Source organism: Caretta caretta, chromosome 5 (genome assembly GCF_965140235.1).
Source record: "Caretta caretta isolate rCarCar2 chromosome 5, rCarCar1.hap1, whole genome shotgun sequence".
Taxonomy (NCBI): Eukaryota; Metazoa; Chordata; order Testudines; family Cheloniidae; genus Caretta; species Caretta caretta.
In genome coordinates, this window is record NC_134210.1 from 127112336 (window position 1) to 127124711 (window position 12376).

Consider the following 12376-nt stretch of genomic DNA (forward strand, 5'->3'; position numbering starts at 1 on the left):
ATGGGGAAGGTGGGCAAAAGGCTGTAGCTTGCAAACTGAGGGAGGAGTCAAGCCCTTGGCCAACCCATCAAAGTTGTTTCAGTGATAACTGGGTACTTGCTGAAAGAGGTTGAGCAGCTCTTTTGCTGTGGAATTGGTCTTTCTAGCAGGTTTGGTGGTTCTGTGAAAGCCAGAGAAATGACCCAGGTGCAATCTCTAGGCAGTTTGAGACCCACTAAATCTTCTTTTGTTTGTAGGGGTATATACCCCCCCTCCTCCCCAGACCTCAGTGTGGTCCTGGAGTCCTTCAGCATGTGTGGGACTCATCCCTAGTCTCCAGGAGGAGCTTCTGACCATCAAATAGGAGGTCCTCAGCCATACTCTGAACCTCTCTAGGGAACCAGGACAACTGGAGCCACAGTGCCCTGCATATGACAATAGCTGTGGAGATGGATCTTGCGGCAGCATCCAAGGATGCTTGGAGAGAGATTCTGGCTCTTCTGACCCTCCTTAATGATGGCTTGGAAGTGTTCTCTAAGCTCCTGTGGACGGTGTTCAGTAGAGGTTGCAAACTTGTTGTAATTCATGAAGTCATACTTGGCCACGATCACGTGATAGTTTGTGATCTGAAATTGGAAGTTCACAAATGAGTACGCCTTTCATCCAAAAAGGGGTAACCTCTTCTGGTCCTTATGATAAAGGACAGGCTTGGAGTAATGCTGTTTACCCTGCTTGTTTACAGCATCCAACACCAGGGAATTAGGTGAGGGCTGGAAACTAATTTTGAGTCCCTTTGGGGAACGTACTTCTTATCAGGTCACTTATTAGTTGGTGGGATGGTTGCAGGAGTTTGCGTCAGTCTTTGCTAGATCCAAAAATACTTCATTAATGGGTAATGCAGTCCAGATAGATGTGCTGTAGTTAGCAACAGCCAGGAGCTTGTGTTGAGAGTCATCCTCCAGATACCTCTGGAGAAGGTTAGTTAGCCACCCTCTTGACAAGGTCCTGGAACTGACCAATTATTGGCCATTGATGGTAGAAGCATAACTGCATTGTCTGGAGAAGACAAAATAGGGGTTTGAGGAGTATCCTTTGTCTGGGATTGGTCCTGCTTTGAGCAGGGAGTTGGACTAGATGACCTCCTGAGGTCCCTTCCAACACTGAAGTTCTATGATTCTGCCTGCCCTACCGTCCTGTTCTTCAAAGGTCTCCTTGTGTTGAGGTTTTGGTTAAGGTGACCGTCACCCTAGTCTCCCAGTGCAATGGAGCAGGTGTCCAGCAAACTGCTGCTACACCACCATCCAAAGATCCCATTATGGACATTGGGGAGGCCCATACAGGAGAGGACCCAGGACCAATCCCACCATCCCTGAGGTGGATGAGAGTCCTTGTCAAAGTATGCGTTTCTATAATGGAGAGGGGAATCCTGCACTGACTAGGAGACTGATTGTTTCCTTCATCCTCCTTTATGACCTCTCCCAAAACAGAAAGGGCAGAGAAGCCTGCAGCACTGGGAAGCCATGGTAATCCTGAGACCCTGGTCTCTGTACAGAGTTGTCTGGTACTCAGGCTCAAACACTGACAAGTCCCTGAAGTAGCAAAATTCCTGAGGTACTCTTGGTACCGACAGCAGTTGAAGTGGATGGTATCATTGGTCTGGAGCATGCAGACACCGGCAGCAAAGGTCTGGTGCTTCAATTTTGTTGGTACCAACAGAGCTCAGTGGAAAGACACTACTGGTAAGACTGATGCAGATGGAGCTGATCTAGAGAAGTGCACATCCTGGTCTTTCCTAGTCCTGTAGGCTATACCAGGTACCTGCTGGAGCCAGGCTTCTCTGAAGTACTCCAGGATCTCCCTGCTCCGCTGGTACCAGAGGAAGAGTCTTGCCTGCATGGTATAGTGTGGAGATGTCAACATCTCTGACACAGTAGACTTAGTAAAAGATCAGAATCTCTTCCACCACAAGGAGCCAGCTGCCAAGACTGAGCTCCTCTTTGGAGCCAGAGATCTTCCCCTTCTTAATGGAGACTTTAGCAGACATCAAAGGGGCATTGGATCTGTCTGGAGACAGATGTACAGTGGGTCTAGATTTGAGAGCCAGGCGAAAACTTACATTTCTGTGAGATACGGGATTCTTGCAAGCAATGGATACACTTCAAGTGGCCATTGCTGATTGGGATAGCCTCCCAACAAGAGGCACTGTTTGAAACCTGGTGAGCCAGGCATGCCCAGCCATTTTGAATAAGCTTCCCAGAAAAGGAGTGAGGAAATGTGGGGGTGGGGGGAACCACACACAAACCTCTCACAATAGAATTAGATAGTAACAATGAAAACTAATAGAAATACCAACTAACCACCACCACCAAAACACACTGAGGCACACTCAAGGCAGACATGCTAGTGCTCTGGTTCAGGCTGAGGCGATAGAGAAGGAACTGAAGGCAGTTTGCCCAGGCAGCCTTATGTACCCCTGGTGTGTGGCATAGGTAGCAGAGCACATGCGCAGGCTGAACAGACACTACCAATGGAAAATTTTGATTAGGGGCTTGAGATGTGCATGTGCACCTGAAGTGGAGCACCCATAGGGACACTACTTCAAGTAATCAAACTAAGCAACAGCAACAAGGAATGCTTTGTTCCAACAGTGTCTCAAGGTCAGACATTGTTACAAGACGGACAGAAGCTTCAGCGTTGAGGAAAATCAACTCTCCCTGTTATCAGGGAGAAAGGGCGAGATCTTCATCCCTGCTCTGGCCCTTTTACACTGGATCAAAAGGCCCAGAGTGTCATAGAGCGGCCCAAAAAAACCCTGTATATGGCAGGGGAGGATTCCCTGGTATAGGCACCATGGGAGGACAGCCCTAAGGTTGTCTTAAGAAGACTTTGTTGCAAGTCCTGGTGTAGGTGGCCTGTCAAGGGAATGGCCACAACTTGCAGCGCTGCAGGGATTTGGAGCAGTGCTGTAGCCCATAGGACAACCTGTGAAACTGCTATAACTTAGACAACACTTGGGATCCAAGTTACCTTGGCGGGGGTGGGACTCTTCAATCCTGGAACAACCCAAGAATGGGAAGGGAGGGGGTGGGAAAAAGAAGTGGCTTAAAGCCACCATAGGACCCTTCCCCTGGGCTGCAAGTTGTGTACCATGCCTCTAAGCAGCATAGTACAGAAACCCACCCTTGGAGTATTGGAGCCATTTTAGCTTACATGTTTTACCACTGTACATAAGGGACTTGGATATCGTGTCTATATATAGACACGATATCCCTTTTCAAAAGGCTCCTATAGCCACACGTTAGGCATAGAAGCTGGGTACACTGTATGCAGTATTGTTCCTCCCAACTGTAAGGTGGCTGTACAAGCACTTTGTCTATGTCCTAAAAGATTACTTTTAGATTTCCAAGAAGCAACTGGAAGTGAGTCTGAAATGGGAGGCCTAGAGATGAACTCTAATAGAAGCCAACTCACTGGCAGAGCTTCTCCACGAACTTTAAAATTGAGTATCTTGCATTGCTCTACTCCAAAGCATTCAAAGTTACACGAGCAGTTTTGCAGGTACCGCAGGCCTGAGAAATGGACTCCATGGCAGCAACATCTGGAGTACAGACTTGGCGCGCACTTGCCTGCTGGCACCCAAGTTTCTGTATTCCTAGTGCAGTCTGGACTCCTATCAGATGGGTCGGCTCATAGCCCAGTATGTGCTGGACTTGTCAGAGGATGACTGACAATACTGCCAGTGCCATTTGGCAAAAGCTTTCTGGACTGGAATGTGGTGACAGCACTGCATTAACCCAGTTCCACCATCCTTAGCGCTCAGCTTTCTTGACAATAACCAGCTTTTACAGTTAGCAGGTGGGCAACAAAAAGTGATTAAGGCTCTAGAACAGCTTCCATAGGAGGAGAGATTAAAAAGACGGACTGTTCAGCTTGGCAAAGATGACTAAGGGGATATAATTGAAGTCTATAAAATAAATAAATAGTGACTGGCATTGAGAGTGTTATATACTCCTTCACATAACCCAAGAACCAGGGTCACCTAATGAAATTCATAAGCATCAGGTTTAACGAACATAAGGAAGAACTTTTCCACAGGTTGACTGGGCGTTGCGTGAAGCTCTGCCAGGGGATGTCGTGAAGGCCAAAACTATAACCAGATTCTTAGCTAAGTTCATTGAGGATAGGTTCATTGATGGCAATTAGCCAAGATGGTCAGGGATGCAACCCCATGCTCTGGGTGTCCCAGCATCTGGTAATCAGAGGTTTAGAAGTGGATGATAGGGAATTGATCACTCGATTTGCCTGTTTTGTTCACTCTGTCTGAAGCACCTGGCATTGGCTACTGTCGGAAGACAGGACACTGGGCTAGATGGACCTTTGGTCTGACCCAGGATAGCTGTTCCTGACAATAACTAGCTTTTAGTCAGCAGGTGCCTCAAGAAGTAATTAGCCAGCTAAAGACATACATCACTTATTTGAATAGACTTGTTTTAGGCCTCAAAAAAGCCTCACCACTTCCAGAGTTATGAATCAAGACAGTTTTTCCTCCATGCTCTATTTATATGAAATTTCCGGTGTATTATAAGCTGCAGAATTTTCTGATGCACCAGCAGCAGCACCATCACTCTTTAAATAGGTTTTGTACAAGTCACTGTTTAATACACGCACGTGTCCATTACCGCGCCACTGACGTTTATTGGCATTATGGTAGTTTGGTGGAATTCAGCCGCATTGGTCTTTTAGTTTACCTTTAACATAGGTGATACTATATTAGTGCTTTAATGGTAGCGTATACTGAAAGCCCTGCAATACAAAAGATGGATAAGCTCTCCTGGAGAGAGAGTATTAAGCATGTATATGCACAAATACCTCTGGGTCTTAAGAGCCCAAGAGGCATCCCAACAGCATTTGAGATTTATAGTTTAACATTTCTCTAATCTCTTCAACCTCACCTTAGGTTTCCTGCTTGGAAACCAGTAAGAACCAGAGAGGCTGCCAATATCAAGAGTCTGAGTGGACTGAAAATCAGACAAGCAACTGAGTACGTTGGCAGCAAGCCCCTCATTTGGGCTCACAGGCAATACCTAAACAGTCCGACACCTAATGAACTTTTGATACATTAGTTGGGGATAAGATTTAAGATGTACACTTCCCAGGACATTTGATTTCTATAATGCCCTAGAGCACTGGAAACCCTTTTGTAACCTAGGGACAGTCAGTTCATTAAGTCCAAATTCTCTTGATTCCAAAGACTCTAGTCACTGTCATTGTTAACTTCCTCTATAACCACTCAAGGTGACGATCTCCCCTTGAGGATTTAAATAGCGGAGACAGATCAGATTTCATTAAGCTGTTATAAGATACTTTCAGATAGGGCCACTCGTATCAAGGTTTTTATATCAAGATGCTGCATTTATACCAGCTTGGGGTTTTGGTTACCAGTGCTACCCTGACACTTTGCTGGCAAGAATGAATTTTGAGCAGGATCCGGAGGAGTCTGACTGCAGCTGCATTCCCTATAGGACGACAAGTATAGATCAGCTGGAAGGGAGGCAGACTGCAGTGATTTCCACAAAACTAACTGGCTGCAATAGTTGGTCAAACCTAGCCTGAGCCATGACTAGCAGAGGCCCTTGGCAATAAGTGGGGCTTCTGTAGATTTGGTGCAATACTGCAAAGGCACCTGTACTTTATTGTAGAGGCAGAATGGACACAGTTCAGAGAACTGAAGTTCGAAACAGTGATGTGGAGACATCATTGACTTTCCCAATAAGACAGGTTTCAGAGGAACAGCCGTGTTAGTCTGTATTCGCAAAAAGAAAAGGAGTACTTGTGGCACCTTAGAGACTAACCAATTTATTTGAGCATGAGCTTTCATGAGCTACAGCTCACTTCATCAGATGTTAGTCTCTAAGGTGCCACAAGTACTCCTTTTCTTTTTCCCAATAAGAATCCATCTCCTTTAAATAAAGGAGATATCCTAGCAATCTTACCTTCAATTTCCTTGGGCCATCTCTTGTGGATCCTTTCCTTTTGCCTGGTGTTAGCATTGTGATCATTTTATCCAGGCCTCTTTCCAGACTTCCAAACATTTTGGCTCTTTTCTTCTTTTGGCCGCTATCCACGTGAACTTGATTAAGATCCATGTCTACTGAGCGACACCTGACACATTAAGAGATTAAAAAAATATAGGCCTATTTTCTCAGTGCCTGAAAGTCAGTCATTTCAGATGCATCACTAAAGTATTACCAGACCCCAGCTCTGTATTTAGAAAGACAAGTGGAATACATTATAGCTAAACTGAGACTAAGAGGATGCTATGAGAATTACCATTCAATAGTCATTTGGGATTTAAATGGAATTGTGTATAGAAAACAGCTGCCCTCTGGGGCAGTGGAATAAGGGTGAATTTGTAATTATGGAAAACAGGAATATGTCCAAGACTACTGAGGTGTGTAATTTTAACTCTTCTGCCTTTAATATTTTCCTACTATGTAGGAAAGGGGTTTAAGGAGGTTTTTAAAAAAAAAAAACAAGACAATGAAAGAGTAGGTGCTGTTGTAACAAGCCTTCCTAGTCTATATGAGGATTAAGGTAGTCCAGTTTTAAAATCAGCAATAGGCATGAATAACTAGATACTTACCGTCTTTCCGGGCTAATGACTGCTGCAGCCATTTCACCTGTACTTGCTGGACTTGTGGGTTTCTTAATTGGGGTGTCTTTAACGCACTGACTTCTCTCAGCTGAAAAAGAGGACCAAAACCAAATTGGGTATGTTTTTTCCATCATGGAAATTCCTTGCTGCAGTCATTTTAAACCAACTCCCCCTTGTCCCCACCTTAACATCTCTGCAACATACAGAATACTATTACCAACAGGAGAGTGGGTTTGTGGGGGGGGGAGGAAGGGGGTGGGGAGATAACCTGGATTTGTGCTGAAAGTGGCCCAACTTGATTATCATACACATTGTAAGGAGAGTGATCACTTTAGATAAGCTATTACCAGCAGGAGAGTGGGGTGGGGTGAGAGAAAACCTTTTGTAGTGATAAACACCCATTTTTTCATGGTTTGTGTGTATAAAAAGATCTTCTGTACTTTCCACAGTATGCATCCGATGAAGTGAGCTGTAGCTCACGAAACCTTATGCTCAAATAAGTTGGTTAGTCTAAGGTGCCACAAGTACTCCTTTTCTTCTTGCGAATACAGACCAACACGGCTGTTACTCTGAAACCATACAGAATACCGTAACTGCTTTTAAATAAGAATCACAAGGTACTATTACTCTACTTATGAGAAGAGGCTAAGGGAACTGGGATAGTTTAGTCTGCGGAAGAAAAGAATGAGGGGGGATTTGATAGCTGCTTACAACTACCTGAAAGGGGGTTCCAAAGAACATGGATCTAAACTGTTCTCAGTGGTAGCTGATGACAGGACAAGGAGTAATGGTCTCAAGTTGCAGTGGAGGAGGTTTAGGTTGGATATTAAGAAAAACTTTTTCACTAGGAGGGTGCTGAAACATTGGAATGCATTACCTAGGGAGGTGGTGGAATTTCCTTCCCTAGAAGTTTTTAAGGTCAGGCTTGACAAAGCCCTGGCTGGGATAATTTAGTTGGGGATTGGTCCTGCTTTGAGCAGGGGGTTGGACTAGATGACCTCCTGAGGTCCCTTCCAACCGATATTCTATGATTCTATTATATTCAAGATTCAGGCTGAGTGAGGCATTTCTCCAGGGCACTAAGAATTGCTCAGACTTGGGACAAGCAGTATAGTTAAGTTGTTAGAATATAGGATGAGGGTTTGATAAAACTAGCTTCTGGTCCCAACTCTGCCAGTGACTCAATGTATAGCCTTTGGCAAGTCACCTCCTCCATTTCCTATCTGTAAAATGGGCATAGATATTTAAAGTACCCACTTCCTGAGGTTGAGGATTATGGTTTGTAGACACCAAGACCAGACATCAGTTACTTAGATCCCAGTTTGTACACTCTCCCCCAGAGTCCCTTCCCCTGCCTCAAGAGTGCTTTTGCATTCCTCCATGGGGTTTTGTATTCTAGGACTGCCATTTCTATCATTCAAGATTACAACTAATGTGCCTGGCATAGTCTAATCAGCATTTGTGGCAAGACAGCTATTTGTGTAGTTAAGTTTCCTGTTTGATACTTTTCACAGCCAGAGTGGGCAAATTCAAGTGCTTTCAGCACAGTGTTGTACTTCAATTTGGTTTTGAAATCCAAGCTGTTAAGATACAAGTAATGCTTCTGTTCCCTTATCCCCACCCCATTATAGATAAAGCTAAATGTCAATATAGTGATGCCTTTAATCGTAAGGAGACAGCCCTGCAAACTCAGCCTGGGAACCAAGGCTGAAGCCAGGTTTCTGTCCATCACACATTACTGCCAGTGATAAGTTATGCAGGCCAACTTTGACCCACCTGTGACCCCATGGAAGGCACTGGGTTGCAGAACAGTTGCCTCCTAAGATTTTGGTAAAAGTCTTATCAGGCAACAGTAGCCCAGCCAAGCCAACAGGACCAAACATTTCTCTAAGAAAACAGGTATGCTAAAATACAGGGTGATCTGCTGATTAAAGCAGTACATGTTGCCTCTCTTCAAAGGAGAGCTATGCTGTGTGTAGCCCCAAGTCCAATGCATTTGGGGGCAAGAAACATTTAAGTTCAGCTCAACCCAGTGATCCCCTTTGGTTGAATTGCATATCCCATTCCTTCAACAGGAGTATTACTAGATCATTTAAGAGTTGCACTCAGTCTACTCTTCCCATAGAGTTCTGCAGAGCACAAGTCCTGAAATGGAAATGCAGAGATGCATTCAAATAGTTCTTTAAAATTCCAGTAAATGAACAAGGGAATTAGAAATCAATTAAATAAACCTTATTTGAACGTTTGAAATACATTCAGGCTTGCTGTAGAAATGGAGTGAGCTACACAGCAGAAATCAGGAGACCTTACTTCGGAAGTTTAGATCCCATGTGCAGATGAATGCAGGTCTGGTTTAGCAGGGAAGAGGAACTGCTACAACCCTGCCCAGGTTCCATTTTCTTTCAGGGATGAGGGACTGCATGGATTCTTACTTTCCTTTCCACTCTCAGTTTGGGGTCAAGGAGAGGAGAGCAAGTCCCTTCCTAGAGCCAACAGCTGATCCCTTTCCTTCCTTCCCTGTGGTGGTCCTGATCACCGGTATCCCTGCTGTGCCCAGCTGAGTGGCAGGCTGGGAAGAAGTGAGTGATTTCTACAGGGTTGCTACAGAGGTCCAAGTTTTGCAGTTGGGTGGGTACTCTGCCACTATTGCCGTGGAATTGTGGCAGATGCTGGACCCCTAGCACAGACACGAAGTACCAGTAAACTTTAACCAGAAAAAGCCTGAACAGCTTCCATCCAGAAACTGCATTATGGCCACCTCTTCAGATTTTGTTCTGAACAGGGAAGGAAAGAAAAAATGAAAAATGAAAAATAGTTAAATTTTAATACTGCTGTTTAAAATCAAATTTGAATTTATGGCAACCTATGGTAAAGGCCTAACCTTGCCATAATAATTGTTTAAATACATATATGGTGCATTAGTGAATCCTCAAACTTTAATCTGGTAAAGGCTACTTTGTTATGGTTTCCACAATTCTGTGTGTATCTTTAACTTTGGAGGTCAAGCATAAATATGGCACAATGCCATGCACTGCCTTAAGTATCTATATCAGCTTCGGTCTTTATCATGGAGTGCTGGTATTTCCTTTTTCGAAATGGAAGTATTTTCAATTTCTGAAGAAAAACTTGCCTTAATTACATTTTGGTTTCAGGTTAACAGAATCACCCTGGTTTTTTTCCAGACCTTATGTCTGCCACTTATGTTTCCACAGAAAGTGTAGCCGAAAGTAAACCATATACAGATTAGTTACTGTGCCTCACTCTTGCCTTTAGGGTACAATCAAGTCAGTATAAAATTAAGGTCTGAAATACTCTTAAATGAGGATGTTCTGCTTGAGCATTGAGTCAAGATCCTTTGCCAGCTGAAAATCCTTGAAAGCCTGTAGAAAGCTACAAGAGGATTCTGAATTGTATTCCCTTGCACAATATGGAGCAGCACATTCATCTGTTTTAAATACTTTGTTACACCTACTACAAAGGGAATCTCATGTCTGAGCTTTGCAAACAATTCGTATAGCATCAATGGGCAATAGTGCAAACATTTCTAGTAGGTTGAAGAGGAAGGCAGGATGGCTGTAAGATCTATAATTCATATGGATGTAATAGGAAACAAAGGGACATCCTGGGTGAGAGGCCAGTTCCCTGCTCACATGCAATCCCATCTTATAACTTGTTATAAAGCTACATCTTAATCCTGGTTAGGTTGTTTGCTCCCATGAGAACGATCTGTAGACTAGTTGGGGTGGAAAGCTTTGGGAAGATTGCTTTGAAGAAAGCCGTAGGAGTACAACTCCAGAAAGAACAGCGCTTTTAAGTTATTGACTTGTGTAGCGTAAGAAGTGTCTCCATTGCAATGTTTAGATTTCACATGCCGACATTGTGCTAGTGCATGAGAATCTGAAAGGGAGACTAAATCAGGGAAGAGAAAGGAAGCGGACGTATTTTTGTAACCCAAAGGAGTGATTTGAAGCCCAGGCAGAGGACTTATTGGAAATGCTCCTATCTCCATTCAAAACAGTTATCCTGAGGCAACAAAGAAGGGATGGGAGATTGCCTTTCACGCTCTTCTAGTATCTAAGTTGTAATGTGCCAGTCAGTTGTGACTATATACAGTGGAAACTCTTCAGCTAGTTGCTGTAAGTGTCCAAGTACATTCAAAAAGTATACACAATCCTGCAGCGACAAGAGGAGGAAGAGAAGAAGTGACATGTAGAGCAGCACATAGTAAGCTAACAGTAGCGCTAAGATGCATTCCCTTTGTGTAGTGTGGTGTAACCTCTTACAGCAAGAGGAGTGGGCTGGTGAATGTTGTACAGTCTAGGATCACAAGATGGAATAAGCCATCCAGGAACTCTTGTAGGTATAAGTTTTAGCTAGAGTGGAACATTTTCCGCTATTCAAACCCTAAGCACCACACATACATAGCTAATGGAAGTCTAGAGTAAGACACACCTGTGGAGGGAAGTTCTTGATTTGGTGTGGTTTGCATCCTCTTCTCCTTCTGGCTCTTACTAAGAGGAGTCTTTGGGGCAGGAAGCACAAATGGCTCTTCATTCTTGATAGTAAATGCCAAGTCAGAATTCTCTTTGTTTTCACTGTTCTTTGATGCTGCTCTTCTTGCCACTGGAGTTGGAGGTGGTGTAAATTCTACACTATCCAATGGTGTCTGATGCTTTGAATGCTACAAGAAATTTGATTAGGTAAGGGAGAGTGATGGTGAATTAACTCTGGACAAAGTTAAAAATTTGCCAGTATACTGACCATACACAGTATATAGTACAAGGGTCAGGTCAATATAGCTACACATGCAGCCCAGTGCTCCAGACTTCTTCCTCTTTGCCCACACATCTAAGTCACTACTTATTCTCTCCCTGAACAAAAAAATTAAACCCTTTCTACCCTGTGCCCTAATCCTCCTTAGTTCTTTCAGCTTCCCATCCTGGCCTCCCAATCCCAGATCACTTCTCTCCAACCCATCCACAAAGTAGTTAAGAGCATGTCTACACTAGAAACTTAAGTCTATTTATGTTAAGTCTACTTACAACCACTGCAGTGGTTCATGTCCACACCACTGACAGAAGGAGGATAGTGTGTGTTCTCATTAGGAGTACTTCCACTAACTTAAGAGGGACAGCATGGGGGGCTGAGAGCCTGGCTGCTTACCCCCCTGCCCTGTCTCTGTGCACATCCTCATTGCCAGTAATGCCAGCCTCACCATCCCCTTTGTATCCTTCCCCACTTCTGTTTCTTCTTCTGCACTGCCCATACACATAAGGTGAGCATCAGGTCCCCTGCCTCTCCTCATTAAAGTAAATGAGGACCCACAAGCTAGGAAAAGGGGTTACAGTTTATGGTAATAGCCATCTGACAACCAAAAGGTTCTTGTCTCTGTCTTAATTTGTACGATCTTCTGGCCAGGGACTCTCTTATGTAGCACTAAGCATTGATATTGATACTTAATCATAAATGCAGTGTGCATTTAAAAAAAAAGTTAAAGATGCAGATTCCCTTTAATTAAGAGCAACTGTTTTAGGAAATCACTGTAATTCTTCAAGCACCTGCTTTGTTTTGGGCATATATAGAGCAAAGCCTGCAAATGGAGACTCCTCATAAAGCACATCTGAAAATTCCATGGATCCAAATGCACAGGGTATTTCCCTACAGTCTTCCACATCTTCATAAGTCAGGTTCTTTTTAGACTATTTAAAAAAAAAGAAAAGATTCCAATGAGACATGAAGTGA

The 12376-nt window shown here is 43.8% G+C and overlaps 1 protein-coding gene across 2 annotated transcripts in view; it reads right to left on the bottom strand.

The window, feature by feature from the left end:
- Nucleotides 1-12376, bottom strand: part of MELK (maternal embryonic leucine zipper kinase) — a 38537-nt gene that overhangs the window by 3721 nt on the left and 22440 nt on the right. For both annotated transcript variants that reach the window (XM_048850004.2, XM_075128882.1), the window contains exons 13-16: nt 12193-12333; nt 11087-11315; nt 6623-6722; nt 5973-6141 (exon numbers count right to left, since the gene is read on the bottom strand). In XM_048850004.2, coding sequence (XP_048705961.1) covers nt 5973-6141; nt 6623-6722; nt 11087-11315; nt 12193-12333 — 639 coding nt within the window. The remainder of the gene's footprint in view (nt 1-5972; nt 6142-6622; nt 6723-11086; nt 11316-12192; nt 12334-12376) is intronic.